Source organism: Phoca vitulina, unplaced genomic scaffold (genome assembly GCF_004348235.1).
Source record: "Phoca vitulina isolate PV1807 unplaced genomic scaffold, GSC_HSeal_1.0 scaffold73, whole genome shotgun sequence".
NCBI classification, from domain to species: domain Eukaryota; kingdom Metazoa; phylum Chordata; class Mammalia; order Carnivora; family Phocidae; genus Phoca; species Phoca vitulina.
In genome coordinates this window covers 6,691,977-6,711,427 of record NW_022589776.1, presented here as the reverse complement: position 1 = coordinate 6,711,427, position 19,451 = coordinate 6,691,977, and the positions used below count along the sequence as shown (strand labels likewise).

Sequence of the window (19,451 nt, the reverse complement as noted above, 5' to 3'; positions counted from 1 at the left end):
ATTTATCCAACCACTTTACATAGTTTTTAAAAGAGGTATTAAAAAGTAGTAGTTTCTTAGAGAATAAGCAATCAGATAAAGTAGAATTCGGGCAAGATAAGGATTTGTAAAATGCTTGGAAATGAATGCCTCAACTGAAACATTTTTTTATTTATTTCTCCAGTTACTTACCTGACAAATTTCTAATTAAAATGATAAAAGTTATTGAATGACTAATTGGTGACAGTGTTTTTTAATAAAATTAAACATTAAATTTAGGAATTATCTCTGGATTTGAGTCTGAGTCTTATTCAGGATTTTAACTTGTTTAATCCTGATAATATACTTTGTACAAACTGCTGTTTCTATGTTTTGCCTTATTTTTATTGTCTTCTGCAAGTCTATCAGAAGAAAAGTAATAAAATTGCCTTTAATTAATAGTCATACTTCTGTTACCTGGGTCCTGTGTTACATAAGTGAAAATCAGGTCTTCTGTTGTCTCATCTTAAGTCCATGATCTACCTCAGTAACAGCGATTAATGAAAGATTAACCCAGTAAGGCACCGAATATATAGTAGTCACTTCACATTGTTCATAAAACCCATTCCCAGCCTTCACACTTGCATTTGTGCGGGTACAGTACATCTGAATCATCCAGCTGTGTCTGTTTTAAGCTGATGAGGAAAGTGGCATAGATTAGACCCACTGAATAACACTGTGACATTTACTTGCCCTTCCTATAGGCTTTTTTTTTTTTTGCCTTTATTCCTTAGCTTGTTCTTCTGCATTTAGTTCTTCAACTCTTTATGATTTAATACATGTTCATTCTTGGCCTCAGGAAAATGTTATGCTGTTTTTTGTCTTTGAAACATTTTCCCTTTTGTTTGGTGCTAGAGGATAGGATGGTGTTTAAGTGGATATCCTGTGCAGACGGATTGTACAGGAAATTGACCTTTAGTTCTCTGAGAACAAAAGCGTGAGTGGGAAGAAAGAAGAAAGGAAGGAAATAAGATCGTTGACTTGACCAAAAAGATCATAGAAGCAGGGATGGGAAGACAGGGAGTGGGGAATAAAAAGGATTGTTTTCCAAGTCATGGTTCTTTTAGTACTTTGGCCTCAAAAATTGCTTTTATCCTGTATTTGTTATTTTGTATATTTGAGAAATGTACAGTATTGTTTGGCCTATATACATCTTTTTAAGTTTACATCAAATTGTGCTCTTTGCCTTTTTTCAAATAACGTGGTTTTTAAGAAGCTGAACTTGCCTTTAACAAACCTCCCTTGAGCTGATGGAGCTTGTCTCCAGTACAGATGAATCGCATGTCGTAGACATGTCCTTGCACGTTGACAGCCTGTCACTCTGTCATCGGTGCACAATTCCTGCTCATCTAATTTAAATACCTTCTCTTCTCTGAAACCTTTTTTGATCCAGAGTTTTGTTTTCTATTCTGTCCTCTCATAGCGGTACAGCATGTGAGTATAACAGTACACATGATTCATTGCTTTTTGAGAGACTCTTATATACATGCACTATTCTGAGTGCTTGGAATTTATCAGTGAACAAAGCAGGCAAAAATCCTTGTCCTCATAAAATTGATATTCTAGTTGGGGGAAGTTAGATAGTATACATAAATATATGTAAATTATATCGTTTGTGGTTAATAAGAGCTATGGAGAGAACATAGGGAAGGAGACATGGGGGGAGGTGGGAGTGTTGTCAGGAATAGCCCCATTTTAAAATAGGAGAGTCAGAGAATGCTGTACCAAGAGGGTCACATTTGAGTGAAGTGAATGTCTTGGGGGAGGAATTTTTTAGACAGAAGAAATAGCCAGTACAAAAGTCCTGAGGCAGGAGGGTGCCTGCCTTGTTCAAGTAATAGCAGGGAGGCCAGTGTCCAGAATGAGGTAAACTGGGGGAGGGAGTATAGGCAAGTATGGGCAAGACAAGCTATGAAGAGCCTCGCAGGCTCTCATAAGGCTTTTGCTCTTTACTCTAAGGTAGGGAACCAGAGTTTGCCGTGGAGGAGTAACACAATCTGACTTATGCTTTAAAAACTGGCTGGAGTGTTGAGAATAGAGAACAAGGCTCGAAGTGTGGAAATCAGGAGTGTGGTAAAACCCAGGAGAGAGATGATGGTGGTAACAGGGTAGTAGTGGGGGAGGGAGTGAGCAGTAGATAGATTCTGGGTCTGTTTTTGAAGGCAGTGCCAAGAGGTTTCCTTATGGATTGGATGCAAAAAAGGAGTCCTCAGTGATTCCAAGGTTTTTCCTTTTGTGTTCCCCTCCCCCCCAGTTTTATTGATTTGATTGACATATTAATTTTGTAAGTTTAAGGCATACAGTGTGTCAATTTGATAGTTGCATATTGCATAGTGATTACCACCACAGCATTAGCTAATACCTGCATCACATCACATAATTATTTCTTTTTTTGTGGTGAGAACATTTAGTATCTATTCTCTTAGCAACTTTCAAGTAGATAATACAGTATTATTAACTATAATCACTGTGCTATATGTTAATTGCCCAGAACTTACTCATCTTATAGCTAGAAGTTTGTATTCAAACTTCAAGGTTTTTGGCCTGAGCAGCTGATAAGAAGAAATTGCCTCTGAGATGGGAAATTCTGGGGGAGAAGCAGATTTGGGGAAAGAACGGAGAGTGTTTTTTTCTAAGTCCAAATAGTGTTATTGGTGATTTATAATCTTTATATTCTGAAGCTCAGAATGACGTATAGTAGATGTTCACTAAAATTATTAGTTTTGTAAACCTTAAGTGTTTATATATTGGGTTTCACAAAGTAAGGTGTAATTGTATGGCATTTGCTGGTTTTGGCCTGCTAGGATTTAAGAGTTAGTTTCAATATCTGCTTAATTATTGTTTCTAACTTCATCATTGATAGTACAGGAATTCTTGTTACCCTTGATTTTTGTTCCTCTTATAATCTCAAACAAGGGGGACTTCTGTCCAAAAAGAAGAACATGTACTTGAACTGTTATCAAACATTATAATGTTAACACCATCATTGGCAAGAAACATTTATTAGTGAGGATCATGTGATACTCAGTATAGAATCTAATAAATATGAAAATATTCTCTATACTTTTTTGGCAGTTCTTTTCATTTTAATAAAGGATTGGCATTTTGTAGCCCCATGGAAATTCTGAGTGGATACTTTCTCAAGCATAAAGAGAAACATAGTACGTGTGACTTGTTTGAAGGATGTATCATAGAATATGGTGTTTTGTTTGGTAATCCTAATTGGTTATCTTAGTACATAATCCAGCTGTTTCCATTCCTTGTAACTGCATTTAAACAAGGAGCAATACATCTGATTCATATTAACTTTTCAGGGCATCTGGGCATACCTTCAGATTTGTCATATATATTTTTTAAGATTTTATTTATTTATTTGATAAGAGATAGAGGGAGAGCACAAGCAGGTGGAGTGGCAAGCCCAGGGAGAGGGAGAAGCAGGCTCCCCACTGAGGAAGGAGCCCGACGTGGGGCTCGATCCCAGAACCCTGGGATCATGACCTGAGCCGAAGGCAGCCGCTTAACCGACTGAGCCACCCAGGCGCTCCTGTCATAATATTCTTAATGGGAAACAAAATTAGCTCTGAAATTATAAAGATACATTCCTTTTAAGAGGAGGAAGGAATGTGATGAAGTGAACTCTAAAACTATTAGGAAAATTACAATCCAACCTACTACAGGAATTTCTGTAGACCGTTATGAAGCCATTTTTAAAACATTGGTTAATGCTGTTTTAAGATTAAAATACATCTCACTATTTCCCATCACTTATATTTTTGTATAATTTGGTCATTCAGTCAACAGTTACTGAACACATAGTATGTAACTCTTGCTAGAAAAAAGATACAGTTCTCATGCTAAGGAGTATAATTGTAAAGTTTGGGAAATAAACATCAGTTGAGGATATTGTAAAGATAAAGATAGAGGGTCCAAATGCAGCAAGTGTATACAGGTAGTAGGGAGCATGTGAGGCTTCCTAGGGGAGGGTACGTTGGAGCTGAGTATTATAAAATGAGGAGAAGTGAGCCAGTCAAAAGAAGGGTGGGATGAGATCATATCCTATGTAGCCAGGACTATGTGAACAAAGGCACAAAAAAGCAGGAAGCGTGGTGTGTGTTAAAGTTTAGAATTTGAAGTTTGGAGGGGGGAAATGTAAGCAGGAGAAGTAGGTAGAGAGACCTGATTATAAAAGACCTTGAAGGCCATTAAAGAGATTTTGGCTTGATGGTGAACTATTAAAGAATCTTAAGAAGAGTGACCTGGTCAAATTTTTGTTTTAAATAGATCACTTTGCCAGCTGTGTGGAGGATGGCTTTGAGGGAGACAAGACTGGAGGCAGTAGTCCAGGTGAGAGATGGTCGGGATCGGATCTGAGGCATTGGCAGTAGAGATGGAGAGGAGGGGGTGGGGTTGAAAAGAAATAAAGCCACAGATTCAAGGGTTTTTCTCCTTCAGATATAATAGTCAATTTTATTTATTTATTTTTTTTTTTTAAAGATTTTATTTATTTGAGAGAGAGAAAGCATGAGAGAGGGGAGGGTCAGAGGGAGAAGCAGACTCCCTGCCGAGCAGGGAGCCCGATGCGGGACTCGATCCTGGGACTCCAGGATCATGACCTGAGCCGAAGGCAGTCGCTTAACCAACTGAGCCACCCAGGCGCCCAATAATAGTCAATTTTAAATTAAGAATGAATTGGGAGGGAGGAGAGAGAGAGATGCTAGAAAAGTGTTGTTACGTCACAATAGGTAGTTGGAGAGTGGCAGACAGCCGCTATAAACAGTTCCTGTGATCGAGCAAATCACTACTGAAGACACAGTGTATTTTTTGTGTAAGTGACCTGGACTGCAAGAAGCAGGTGATCTTTATAGGGGTCACCTATTTTGTGTAGTGTGACTAAATTTAGGAACCCATAAAGCCTTGAGGAAAAAACCAGGTCTTACAAGGCTTCAACCCTTACACATGGTAGATACTCAAATGGCTATTGTTGGTGATATTTTCTAGAGCCTTCAATTAAGTTCTCAAGATACTTACAAAATGTACCACCTAGGAAAAGAAAATAAGGTAAAAACTTTTTAAAACAACAGTTGGAAGCTGTTACATTCTAGACAGTGCATAGTAATACAAAGGTATTTTGGAGTGCCAAGAATATTTGTATAAAGCCAAAACATTTTTCTGTTGTTTAACAGATAATTTTAGTATTTTTGTTTTTCTCTGGAAGCACTGTTTCTATAATTTTTCTATATGTAAGTGGAGGATCTGGATTTATGCAATATATACATATTTCTTAAAGTCTCTGTTATCTTTTCCACAGTTTGTTTTATGTGGAGAGGGTCAGGGAAGAAGGGTAGTTTGGGAGGACTTATAAAACAGAACTTAAAACCACCACCACCACAAAATAGCCTATATGTTTTATAAAACGAATTGCCATTTTTTGAGGTTTTTTTTCCATTTTGAGAAAACTGCTTTTTCTATTTCTGATTTTGGTGAGTACATATAAATCACGGCTAAATGCTCGTTTTGTGATCTCTTCTCTGTCTTGTTACATTTTCAACAAGTAGACTTCTCTGAAGCTTAGGAGACAGTGCCATTTGCTCATTCTTCATGGCTCCATATTATACAGTTCTTCTCCACTCTGGAGCCGTCGGTGTATACATGCCAGCAGCTAGAATACTGTGTACGTACTGAATTCAAGTGAATTTTTAACTGTTGAACTTACCGTGAATTCCTTTCTCTTTTTATGTCTTTCAGAAGCCTTGCACCGCCCCTATGGTTGTGATGTTGAACCCCAGGCACTGAACGAAGCCATCAGGTGGAGCTCCAAGGAGAACCTACTTGGAGCCACTGAGAGCGACCCTAATCTCTTTGTTGCACTTTATGATTTCGTAGCCAGTGGTGATAACACACTCAGCATCACTAAAGGTGAGCTTCACTTTTCAGTTTTCATTAGTGCTTAAGAAATAAAGGGGTCTGTTCTAGATTCTGTCTCTGACTAAAATTAGGTGATTTGGGCCCAAATACTTTGGGGTTCATTATCTTGGTTTTGTTTTTTGTTTTTTAAAAAACCTGTGTATGGGATAGTGTTAGTTTGTCTCCTTTATAGGGCTTATTAAGGGTAAGAGGATATAAAGTACTTTAGAAAAAGCACCACACGGTATATACATAAACTTTTCTCATTCTCAGGATTCAGTACTCTCTGTAATATGCCAGCATTCGTCTTATGTGACGGTAAGGTTTACTACACATCTCTTCTCATGGAGCTGTGGCTAAGATGAGTCATGTTGCCGGAGCCGGGTGCTACTCAGTGTTGTCCCTGAGCTGACTGCCTGTCTGAGAACAGTTCGTTACCAGTCCTCATTGTTAAGATTAAGTACTTGTTCCCAATATGTAAACTGACTACATCACTAAGCATAGTACTTACTATTTAGTTCAGCTGACATTTTCTTTTTTTTGGAGCAAGACTTTCAACAAGAAGAAAGTAGTCCAGTGATTTCATATTCTGGCGCAATGTGTTGTGTCTTATTGTGGACCTGCTTTGAGTAGCATTGGCTGACACAGATCTCTCATCTCTGTTTAAATGGGTTAGTGAAAGGAGTCATAGGAAGGGTTTCTATTGTACTAATGCTCTCAAGAGAGTAGTAGTTTATTTCAGTAGAAAATTCTTATAAAAGGGAGGACTAAGAACGTGACCAAGTAAAATCATCCGTTATTAGTTTTTTGAACAAAGAAAATGTGGAACTTTTATGAGAAAGGGTCCTGGCTGGCTCAGTCGGTAGTGTGTGAGACTCTTGATTTTGGGGTCATGAGTTTGAGCCCCACATTGGGTGTAGAGATTACTTTAAAAAAAAAAAAAAAATGAAAGAAAGAAAGCAGCATGGGACATTCTCATTGTGTCCTTGAATTGGATTGCTAATCTGCCTAAGCTTGTTTTTTTGAACCTATGAAAGCCTCCTCCTATTTCAGGATAATTTTTAACTTAAGTGAAATTGTAATTTAAATGATAATTTGTCAAACATACGCCTTTTTTTTTTTTTTTGTGAGGTTCAGAATGAGGTATTAAATGGGAGTGAATATACCAAATTAAGATAGGCCTCCATTCAGGGAATGTTACCCTTTTATAAAATTTTTATATGCATCTATTTTTTAAATCCAGCCACATTAATCAAGAGCAGACACCTGTAACTCAAACTGGGGTAGAGATGTGTTCCAGAGTGGGTGTGAGGCACATACATAAACCTATGCCAGGAGGTGTCAAAGGCGTAGAAAAAGTAACGTGTGTGATCTCCTAGTGTCAAGTTACTTGAAGACTTTGGGTGGTTTTGCGGGGGGGGATGGTGGTAGTATTTGTATGTGTGTGAGGTTTATGCATTGAGGGAAAATTTTACACAAAGTATTAGGATAAAACAGGATTTCAAAGAATTTTATACTGTGCAATAGTCTCTTTGGGCTACAACACACTCTTTTACCTTTATCAATACTTCAGTGGAGAAGTTTGTGAAGCAGTGACTCAGTACATTCTTTCCTAGATACTTTTCATGTCACCATTTTCCAAGATAGCTCCGTCACCAAGGAAACATCGATAAAGACAGTCTGTTGATACCTTAGTTACCAGTTATGGCAACTGCTAGTGTGCAGCTCAAGGGCTGGGATTCTTGTTCTCTCATGGCGAACAGTGATTTGTCTTAAACCCCATGAAATGTCAGATTTTTCTATCAGATTCTTATTGATATAAAATGATGTCATGCGGGCGCCTTGGTGGCTCAGTTGGTTAAGCGACTGCCTTCGGCTCCGGTCATGATCCCAGAGTGCCGGGATCGAGTCCCACATCGGGCTCCCTGCTCAGCGGGGAGTCTGCTTCTCTCTCTGACCCTCTCCACTCTCATGCTCTCTCTCTCTCTCTCTCAAATAAATAAAATCTTTTTAAAAAAATGATGTCATGCTAAAGCTATTTTATTATTTTCAAGGACAAGAAAATATATTTGAAAAATAACGATACTTATTTTAGTTCCTTCTTTGAGATTGTTTTTTGCTTGAATTACAAAACAGAGTTCTCCCAACATTTCTTTGTCAGTACATCCCATTAGTCATACCCTTGTCAATTTCCATGGTACTCACAACTTCCAGAGTAGGAAATTCTCCTCCTAACTTCCAAAGGGAGGAAAACAAACAAAAACCTAGGGTTTTTGACTGTATCCTACTTATGATGACCTGCCATTACCAATTATTTGTAAGGAAGCAACAATGATATACTTGATGTCTATTTTTTCTAGTTCTTGTGGTACAATAGAGAAAAGCTACAGAGGAACAAGTTTTACTTAGCTTTTCTAGTAGCACTGAGTTTTTTGTTTTTGTTTTCCTGCAGATATGGCTGGGGAGTATTTATCTGTGCACTGGTGCATTTCCGCAACCACACCACACACACACCTATCTATCCATCTGTACATACTTGTATTTTATGAGTATATACTCCTAGGTTTTTGTCATTGAACGTCTCACATCCAGGTGTCAATGTGAGATAGTGGGAGCTGATAAAGTTACCCTATGGTAAACATTTCTGTGGGTTGCTGGAAAAGTTTGATGACTGCCAGAATAATGATTTTGAGCTTTTCCTCAGTGGCCTTTGCCTGATAACTAGTGGGCCATGTGCTTTTAATTGGTTTGGTTTTCTTCTGCTGACACTGAAAAGTAGGTGTGAACTCTGTAGGAAGGCGTGCATCTCTCAGAGATAAGGGCCTAAGGCCTTATAGCGTTTCTTTAGGTTATTAGTTGTTACTAATGATATCCCTTATCCTTTCCTGTTTTGTCTGAGTTGCAAGTTTAGGGGCAAAATGTATATTAGGGAGTTTAAAGTTGGTGTTCACAACTTTAACAGAGAGATCAAGGACATTGACGTTGATAGCAAGCAAAGACATTCTGAGTAACTTGTCTTGGGTTCCAGCTTCAGTGTCAGCTTCCCTTCCCACATACTAATTTTAGAGGAATGAATAGGACTGACTCATGTTCATGGGGAATGGGAGGGAAGTTGGGAAACTATAACTGTTAAAACTTGAGTCCTGGAATGTGCTTTGGGAGTTCTACTTGCCTGCCCCCCAGGCAGTTTTCTTTCTGAAAGCATGGCTGAAAGCTCTATGGTCTGTGCTTCTATTTTGTTTTGTTTTCTTGTTTATTTTTTTTGTTTTTTACATAAATGGTTTTTTGGACTCGGTGCCAACTGAAATTTAGAAGTAACTTTGTATTTCATATTTCTTATCCCTAAACCTTGATTGTTATTAACATTGAACCATATCTAAGATATATTCCTTGACAAACTGTTATGAGAAAAAATGAATTTTTTTTGAGGGGTGAGACTGTGTCATTTTCCAGGATAACCTTTCTGTCTTTTTTTTAACTGAAGTATAGTCGACACACAATATTACATTACTCCCAGGTATACAACGTAGTGATTTACTCTATACGTTATGTTGTGCTCACTTCAAGTGTAGCTACCATCTGTCACCACACAATGCTATTATAATACCATCAACTATATTCCCTATGCTGCTGTACCTTTTATCTTGGTGATTTATTCATTCTGTAAAGGGATTTAAGCCTGTATCTCCTACTCCCCTTAACCCATTTTGCCCATTGCCCCACCCTCTCCCCGCTGGCAACCATCATTGTCTTTGTATTTATGGGTTCATAACCTTTCTATCTTTGTATGCCACTGTACTATACCACACATGGAGTTTCCTAAAGACATTTTTTTAGTTGGTGTAAAAACCATTAGTAAATGCCAGAAGGTTATTTCTAACTAGGCTGCTTCTGTTTAAGCTACAGGCTAAAGTGATCAATCAGGATATGATGAACAGCCAAGTTTGTTTTCATTGTTTTTTAAAAAAATGTTGCCATAAGAGTTTGTGATTGCTTTTTCACTGGGTTCTGAGTTTGACAATAGACTGCTGCTGCTTGAGGTAAAGCCCTAACATCTTCTCTTCTCTGATGACTTCCTGGCTAGGTGAAAAGCTGCGAGTCCTTGGTTATAACCAGAATGGTGAGTGGAGTGAAGTTCGCTCCAAGAATGGACAAGGTTGGGTGCCAAGCAACTACATCACCCCAGTGAACAGCTTGGAGAAACATTCCTGGTACCATGGACCCGTGTCACGCAGTGCAGCAGAGTACCTACTCAGCAGTCTAATCAATGGCAGTTTCCTGGTGCGAGAAAGCGAGAGCAGCCCCGGGCAGCTGTCGATCTCGCTCAGGTACGAGGGGCGTGTGTATCACTACAGGATCAATACCACCACAGACGGCAAGGTAAGACTGGCCAGTACCGCCTGTAGGTGTAGACTGGCCCTTCTTTAGAAAAAATACTCAGAATGACTAAAGAATATAGTTTTTCTGTCAGACATGAAATAAAATAATCACTGATGTGAATTTGGGCCATTTGGCATGTGAAAGCTTACTCTTTTCAAAAGAATATGGTAATGGGAATTAAAAACAGTATTACATTAATAGTTTAATGATGAGATAGATTTGAAGGTGATGAAGGAAACTGCTGTATAAGTTAGCAGTTCTAATCGTCATCAGTATACAGATATATATAGGTACATCCAATATGTTGTAGAGAATTGACAAATTAAGCCTTGGATCTTTGAAAATTATAATAATCTCTACCAGAAAGTTCACAGAGTAAAAATTTGGGCTTCTGAGACTGGGATTGATGTGTAATGTATGTTACTATAAATAGATTAATCAGCCATTTAGCAATGTACATGTTGGAAAGACCAACCATTGTAGAGTGGTTGTGTTAGAATGGAGCTGTTTTACTTTATAAACTGTGAAGCATAGGTTTATGTCCGTTCTATTGAACAGTAAATTTACATCAAGTCATTTGTTCTGTTCTTTCGGTCTGTGTGATATGCATAGTAGGGGAAGCACAGGCTTTGCCAAGAGCAGGCAGACCTGGTTTGCTGGGTACCTCCACCGCTGATATTTGTCAACTTTGTGACCTTACTCTAAGCCTCAATTTCTCATCCCAATTTATTGGATCGTCATGAGGATTAAATGAAATAATTTCCTTAAAACATAATGGCTGCTACAAAGTAGGAAATAATTATTAATGTTTCTCTTTTGCATCACCCTGCAGACATATTGTCTCCTGATAAAACCACATAGAATCAGATAAGTGATAATGTAGGAGGGACCTAGCAGCTCTACTTCTGGTTACATACCCAACAGAAATGAGTGCATATGTGTACAGAAGACATGTACATAATGTTTGTAGTCGCATTATTTGTAACAGTCCCAAATTAGAAGCACTTAATTGTCTAACAACAGAATGAATTAATAAATTGTGTATTCATAAAATAGAATCTCATATAACAAAAAAATGAATGTAGTCCTGCTGTATACACTCTGACAAAAATCTGTGGCCCGCCCAGTTGCCTTCCTTTGTAAGTAAAATTTTATTGGAACACAGCCACACCTGCTTGTTTACGTATTGTCTATGGCTGCTTCTTCATTCTTACAGCAGCTTTAAGTAGTTATGACAGAGGCACTGTGGCCACAAGCCTAAAATATTTACTCTCTGGCCCTCTGCAGAAAAGTGTGTTGACCCATTCGTAGGTGAGTCTCACACATGTAAAGCTGAGTGAAAGGAGTTAGTGATTGTCAGGGGTTGGGCGTGAGGGGAATGTGAATGGCTGCTGATGGTATGGGGTTTCTTTGTAGGCTGATGGGAAGTGTTCTGGACTTACATAGTGGTGATGGTTGGACAACTTTGTGAATGTATTAAAGCCACTGAATTGTATACTTAAAAATGGTGGATATTATGGTATGTGAATTATATCACAATAAAGAAAAGTGGAATGAAAGAAAGGCAGGCACAACAATGCATAGTATGATTCCATTTGTGTAAGTTCAGAAGCAGGCAAAGCTAATGTAAGGTGTTGGAAGTCCAGAGAGTGGTTATCTTTGAAGGAGTGAATAGCTTAGCTGGGAGGATGCTGGTAGTGTTATAATTCTTGGTGTGGGAGAGGTTTATGTGGGTGAGCTCACCTTGTAAAAATCATCAATTCTGCATGTATTATGTGTTCTTCTGTATACAACACAAGTTTCTTTTTTAAAAAACAGTAAGCTAGCTCCCTTGGGAGATAGGGTTCAAAGACTGCTCATCTTTTATACTTTAATTACTTGTCACAAATTACTGTTTTGTTAACAACCCGGATATAAAATTGTGGCTCTTTTTTTTAATAGCCTAGCTACTCAAAAGCACATCCTAATTAAGTAAAAATTGTAAGATCCTTAAATACTCTCTTCCTACCAAAAAAAATGGAAACCCAGTGGTTCTCGAGTTATGTTCTGTACAAGATTCTGAGTTGGTATTTCATGGCCTTTCAGAAGAGGCCAGGTCTCTCCCCTTCCCTACTTAAATCAGCATCTCTGCCTCTGTCTTACGGATTTGGGTTTCACAGTCTTGTTGCTTCAAAATATTTGAAGACCCATGATCTTGGGTGGATCTTGATGATCCAGAAAGATAGCTTGGAAGCCCCCCCCGCCCCGAGCTTCTTTAGGAAACCCGGGAAGAGTGGTGTAAAGAGGATTAAACTTAAGTTCTGTGTTGCCCCTTCCCATCATCATTTAATTCTTTCATTTACCTCCGTAAGATGACCTCCTATCTTTGTATCTTCAGACCAGTGAAATTAATGGGCTTTGAAAAAGGTTTTCTGACCTCTTTTCAAGTTGCTTTAGCTTTCCTCCCGCCTGCCTCACCAGGTGTACGTCACTGCTGAGAGCCGCTTTAGCACCCTGGCCGAACTCGTGCACCATCACTCCACGGTGGCCGACGGGCTGGTGACGACGTTACACTACCCAGCGCCCAAGTGCAATAAGCCCACAGTCTATGGTGTGTCCCCCATCCATGACAAGTGGGAAATGGAACGAACGGATATTACCATGAAGCACAAACTTGGGGGGGGGCAGTATGGAGAAGTTTATGTTGGCGTCTGGAAGAAATACAGCCTTACGGTTGCTGTGAAAACATTGAAGGTGGGTTGCTGAGACTTACAGTTTCCAGTCTTTTTTTTTTATTTTGTGCTGAATCACTTGGAAATATGAGTGTGCCCTTCTTTAACTTTGGAACGCTTTCCACCCACCGGTGCCAAGCACATCGACAGTTTGATGATTAACCTTCGTGCCACGGCTGACAGTGCGGGGGCAGATTACTCACCGCAGCGCAGGGAGACCCCATGCGGGGAAGGCCGGTCTCTGGAGGCTTAGTGGAAGGTTAGGAGCAGATTCTAAGTTATAAATGCAAAACAAGCTGTTTTGCTTCCTGAGAATGACCCCTGCTGGATAACATTGTTCATGCAGTGCTCAAGGATCACGGGCTCTCCCTTCTGTCCTTGAGCTCTCTGCCTTGTGCTCCCCCATCTCTCTGAGATTAGATCACTTCTCTTGTTCCTAATAGTCATGGAAATCTTCCTGATGCCGTTGTCTTCTTTAAGCAACCTAGTGTCCAATTACAGTGTTGTCACTCATTCCATTCTCTGAAGATCTCCCATATACCTCCCTAGCTCTGGCGTATCGTGTGTAAGGGCTGCTCTTTGGCTATGAGTGTAATCAGTTCTGGTCAGCAAACATTTATTAAGCATATTTTGAGTCTGAGACAATATGCATGGCTTTGCAAACATGTATTGCTCCTTAAGGAATTTGTCAGGAAGACAGATGTGTAAACAGCTAACTCTTCTGTCTCCTCTTTTGAAGGCTGAGCTATCTAGGGAAGTAAACTATCAGAGCACTGAGTTATCCATCCAGGTCTCCCAGGTCTCAGTTGTGATGGGATGTGGTGGCTGAATTTTGCTTGCCATGGTAATTTTCACTCCAGTTTCAAATGTTGGATAGATTTGGGGACACTTTTCTTTCTTAATTGGATGTCTCTGGAGCATATTATTAGGTTCTGATAAAATTTCTTTAAGTAATCTGCTAAAATATTCAAAAGTTATCTCCTTTTAAAGCTGTAGTTTTAGGATTGTGAGTTGACTCAAATGGTTAAAATGGGGGTTTGTCCCTCTTCTGTTTTGTTTTTTGTTTTTCTCTTATTTTTCCCCCTTCCAGGAAGATACCATGGAGGTGGAAGAGTTCCTGAAGGAAGCTGCAGTGATGAAGGAAATCAAGCATCCTAATCTGGTCCAACTACTAGGTGAGGAAGCTTGCCTGAACCATAGGTTTCCTCGAAGGTCCTTGTCTCCCATCCCTGTTATTTCCAAATGCTGCTTTTGAATCACCATGGTGGAAGCTCCAGGCACCAATCTGCTTCAGTAAATGGTTGTCATTTTAATCAGCAGGCTCTCTGTTTATAAAATTGCCCAGGAACGGGGTCCCTGGCTGGTTCAGTCAGTAGAGCATCTGACTCTTGATCTTGGGGTCATGAATTCGAGCCCCATGTTTGGTGTAGAGATTACATACATACATAAATTAATTCAAAAGATTTTAATAAAAATTGCCCAGGAAACAATGGCCTGGATTGATTACAATATATATAACTGCCCAGCTTGTGGTAATTGCCCCAGATTCAAAGTTTAGAATCACTCAAAATGATACCAAACCAAACATTGTCACAAAATATTTTTACAAAATAAAGAGACATAAAGAACTGTAGAAAAGAAGCAGGTTACAAATTGTGGCCACACCCATTGGTTTACCTTGCTAATAAGCAGCAGGTGGTAGCCTGTGTAGAATGGCTCCTCTCCTGTTCAGGTCACAAAGAAACTAGTGACTGAACTCTCAGCCCTTTTGAAAGGAGGGCCAGTTTCTTTGGGTGTTCACCTTGAGCCAAATTGTCCCAAAGGAAATAGTTTCTTGTTGATTCTTTACAAGGAGTCTGCCGTGTATCAGTGACACCCTTGACTGTGGAAACAATCTTTTTACAAAGCATGATACGGGCTGCGCTCACATGCTCTTCAACATACACACAATTGCTGTTAGTTTTGGATAAATATTGTGAGTGTGCAGGTGAGGATGGGAATCACAGGCATATACAGAACTCAAGACATTTTGGTCTTCTTGACCCCTTGTGGAATTAATGCTTTTGCCCAAACAGGCAAATACTCAGATGCATGTGGATTTCCAAAGAATGATGTAGTGGAAGCCAAGACTCCCTTATCAACCACCTTCATCTTAACTTTGCTGTGTTATTTTAGGAGAATGTGATGGTGAGAAGGGAAAAGATTACTGCTAAGCTAGACTTTAAAATGTGTCTGTTATTCTTGCTGAAGTAGTTGGGAATTTTTGGAAATATACTAATAAAACAAGCTCTATTCTTCAACTATCAGGTGTGTGTACTTTGGAGCCACCATTTTACATTGTGACTGAGTACATGCCGTATGGCAACTTGCTTGATTATCTCCGAGAATGCAGTCGAGAAGAGGTGACTGCAGTTGTCCTGCTGTACATGGCCACTCAGATCTCTTCTGCAATGGAGTATCTAGAGAAGAAGAATTTCATCCATAGGTGTGTAAAGCCTGACTGTTGCCTGTGACTAACCATGAAGCTACCTTGCTTGAGGTGCAAATAAAGAAAAGAATGTGAGAACCTTCCCAGAAATTTCCAGATGACTCAGAAAAGCAATTTTCTCTTTCAGAGGGCTCGCCCACTATAATGTGATTTCCAACTTATAAACCTACTGTATTTTGGTTAAAGTATTAATGGGCCTTTGCTAATTCTCAAAACAGAATGCTCTTTATTTTGCCCAGGACCATTTCAAAGAGGCTTTTGCTCTAATGGCTTAATTTTAAAAATAGTTTTCTGTCTTGGTAGAGAACTTAAAGTAAAGCCTTGTAGAAAAGCATCTTCTCCTCACCTCTGACACCTCTCTCAGTGTACTCGTAAATAGGAAGCCATTTTCTGAAGTCTGCTTTGTTCGAGTATCAGAGAATTGCCTCTTGATGATGCCCCTACAAGTGGTCTGTGGTCAGTGGCTTTCTGCCACGTTAGCAGCTGTCATCAGATACTGTGTCTGCCAGTGTGCGCTTCTCAACTCCGCTTGTAGCACAAAGAACCAAGAAGAGAGTGTTCATGGCCATTTTCCTCACCATCTGAGTGGAATCACATTAGGGTTCTCTTCTCCACAGAGATCTTGCAGCCCGTAACTGCCTAGTGGGAGAAAACCATGTGGTAAAAGTGGCTGACTTTGGTTTGAGTAGACTGATGACTGGAGACACCTATACTGCTCATGCTGGAGCCAAATTTCCTATTAAATGGACAGCACCAGAGAGTCTTGCCTACAATACCTTCTCAATTAAATCTGACGTCTGGGGTAAGGTCGGAAGGGACTTCTTCTGTGTCTGTCATTTTATGTTTTTAATAAATGTTCTTAATTCTTTAGAGCTTCTCATTTATGTAATCAGTAAACTCTGCCTTGACCCCCATCCTTCATCATTCAGCAAGAATTTATTAAATACCTATTATCTGCCAGGCATTGTGTTAGGCACTTAGCATAGAAAAAATGTAAAGAAGAAAGTGGAAAAAAAAACGCCAAAAAACAAGTCCCTGCTTTCAAGAAGCTCACAGTCTAGATCTTGGATTGCATTGGAATTGTACTGATCCTCTCTCTCTGAAGCTCCCTGTTTTCCATAGCTCATTTCCTGAGTACTGTGACACAGAGTAGCCTCTTCTTTTCAAGGAAGGCATGATGGAATTGCACCTAGAGTTTGTCCTTGTAACTAACTCATCTTGTTTTGGTTGCCCTGGAAAGCAGTCTGATTTAGCAGAGGCTCATGGACTGAACAGGTCTAGAAATTTGGGTTGTAGGCCAGCAGAAATAGTTGTAAGATGCTAAGCCACTTTTTACCAGAAATCTCAAAACTCAGAAATAATGTGTGACAAGATCAAGCAAATTTTCTTTGCTAGTGTGATTTTTTTTTTCCTGATTTTAAGGGAGTCCCTTTCTATTTTACTCCTTTAATATTAGCTGATCTAAAAACTAGAACTCATTAACTAGATCATAGATTTTTCTAAGAGTAGTTTGGTTCCGTCCCAGACTTTTTATGGTCCTAATTTATTCTCCCTCACTACAGTAAAAGAGATCTAAATAAAAATTGGGAAATTTATGGGGCACCTGTGTAGCTCAGTTGGTTGAGCATCGGACTCTTGGTTTTGGCTTAGGTTGTGATCTTGGTGTCTTGGTGACGTGGGATCGAGCCCTTCTCGCACTTAGTGGGGAGTCTGCTTGGGATTCTCTCTCCCTCTCCTGCCCCTCCCATCCCCACTCACACGCTGTGTGCTCATGAGCGCTCTTTCTCTCAAATAAAAAATCTTTTTTAAAAAATTGGGAAATTTGGGGTGCCTGGGTGGCTCAGTCATTAAGCGTCTGCCTTCGGCTCATGTCATGATCCCAGGGTACTGGGATCGTGCCCCACATCAGGCTCCTTGCTCAGTGGGAAGATTGCTTCTCTCTCTCCTACCCCCTCTGCTTGTGTTCCCTCTCTCGCTGTGTCTCTCTCTGTCAAATAAAATCTGTAAAAAAAAAAAAAAAAAAAATTGGGAAGCTTATAGAAAACAGCCTGGAGGTTATACCTGAAGCATTTTGTGGCAGATATCTTAGAAGGAGGACAAGTTCAGCTGTAAGAACTAGAATGCTATAAGAATTAGAAGAGTATACTAATGTAACAGTGTGAATGTTATCCAAAATTTGAAGAGAAGTTACCTAATAGTATAAAATAGATAACAAATCAGAGAAGAAACATTCAGCTTTTTTTTTTTTTTTTAATCCCTTTTGCAGCTTTCGGGGTACTGTTGTGGGAGATTGCTACATATGGAATGTCACCGTATCCAGGTATTGACCTGTCTCAGGTGTATGATCTACTGGAAAAAGGATATCGAATGGAACAACCTGAAGGATGCCCCCCTAAGGTTTATGAACTTATGAGAGCATGTGAGTGTTTTCTTTTGTATTTTAATTTTGAAGGGTTAAGTCAGTGATTCAGGATGATTAATGAAATAAACTGTTTTCCTCTCAGTGTTAGATTTAATCCAACCCCCTGACGTATAAAGTGTTGGTCAGGGGCGCCTCGGTGGCTCAGTCAGTTAAGCGTCTGCCTTCAGCTCAGGTCATGATCTCAGGGCCCTGGGATTGAGCCCCACATTGGGCTCTGAGCTCAGCAGGGAGTTTGCTTTTCCCTCTGCCTCTGCCCCCTCCCCCCGGCTCTCTCTCTCTCTCTCTCTCTCTCAAATAAATAAAATCTTAAAAAAAAAAAAAAAAAAGGTTGGTCATTGATCAACCAGTTGGCATATATGATAAACCATCAGGTTTAATTGGAATGCTAACAACAGTTGTCCATGGCCCATGAATTGACTAAATTTCCCCAAATCACTTGCATAATAAGGATAAGAAGAAATTGGGTTTAGGGACACCTGGGTGGCTCAGTCGTTAAGCGTCTGCCTTCGGCTCAGGTCATGGTCCCAGGGTCCTGGGATCGAGCCCCACATCAGGCTCTCTGCTCGGCGGGAAGCCTGCTTCTCCCTCTCCCACTCACCCTGCATGTGTTCCCTCTCTCGCTGTCAAATAAATAAAATCTTAAAAAAAAAAAAAAATGGGTTTAGAGTTTGGGTAGGGGAAGGCTGCTTTCAACCAGACAAAAATGATTACCAAAAACTGGAGAATACCTGAAAGTAACCTCTCATGAATAAACATAAGCATCTGACTTCTTACAGATCAGAAAGCTGGAAGGTGAGTAGGGAATTATTAAATTGCATTGTGTTTAAGCATATGTCTGGTTATTTTCCCTATTCTCCTATTTTTGTCAAAGTGAACTCTTAAGTTCCTCCTTTCTGATATCCCGTTATATTTCTGAACATGGACAGCTGATTATAAGGTTAGAATGAGTTTGAAGATAAGTCTCACTTCTTTCATTTTTCCAGTAGAAAACAACTTTCCATTTTATAAACCATCTCCCTACCCGTCTTTATCCCTGTAGTAGAAAGAATAGAAGGACCAGCCCTAGGAAGTGGGTTTATTACACCTGAGTCTAGAACTGAGAAGCAGCCGCCTCACTCTCACTGTGAACATGCCGGACCTCTGCCTCAGTAGCCTCACCCGCAGGTGTGCCACTGGATATTTAATTTCTGAAAGGAGTTTTCAGTATTTCCTTCTTTGTTACATAGGCTGGAAGTGGAGCCCTGCCGACAGGCCTTCTTTTGCTGAAACACATCAGGCTTTTGAAACCATGTTCCATGACTCCAGCATTTCTGAAGGTGGGAATCTGGCAGTTTACTGGTGGTGGCCAGGTCTGGGTGATGGTAGGGGTGATAATAACATTTCGAAAATGATAGGCTCCTCTAGTTTGGGACTCCATTTCAGGGGACCGAATTAATTCTTGGCCTTTATTATTCTTGTTTTGCCCTTTTTTTTTTTTTCTTTTGCTATTTTTAAATGTGTCTCTGTGTCTCAAGCTTATTTCTAACAT

The 19,451-nt window shown here is 39.7% G+C and overlaps 1 protein-coding gene across 7 annotated transcripts in view; it reads left to right on the top strand.

The window, feature by feature from the left end:
* Positions 1–19,451, top strand: part of ABL2 (ABL proto-oncogene 2, non-receptor tyrosine kinase) — a 116,684-nt gene that overhangs the window by 81,392 nt on the left and 15,841 nt on the right. For 5 of the 7 annotated variants that reach the window (XM_032393487.1, XM_032393485.1, XM_032393488.1 and 2 more), the window contains exons 2-10: positions 4,300–4,362; positions 5,764–5,934; positions 10,007–10,302; positions 12,763–13,035; positions 14,104–14,188; positions 15,321–15,498; positions 16,119–16,303; positions 17,768–17,920; positions 19,150–19,239. In XM_032393487.1, the coding sequence (XP_032249378.1) occupies positions 4,300–4,362; positions 5,764–5,934; positions 10,007–10,302; positions 12,763–13,035; positions 14,104–14,188; positions 15,321–15,498; positions 16,119–16,303; positions 17,768–17,920; positions 19,150–19,239 (1,494 nt within the window). The remainder of the gene's footprint in view (positions 1–4,299; positions 4,363–5,763; positions 5,935–10,006; positions 10,303–12,762; positions 13,036–14,103; positions 14,189–15,320; positions 15,499–16,118; positions 16,304–17,767; positions 17,921–19,149; positions 19,240–19,451) is intronic. The other 2 variants (XM_032393489.1, XM_032393492.1) reach the window with 1 other exon arrangement.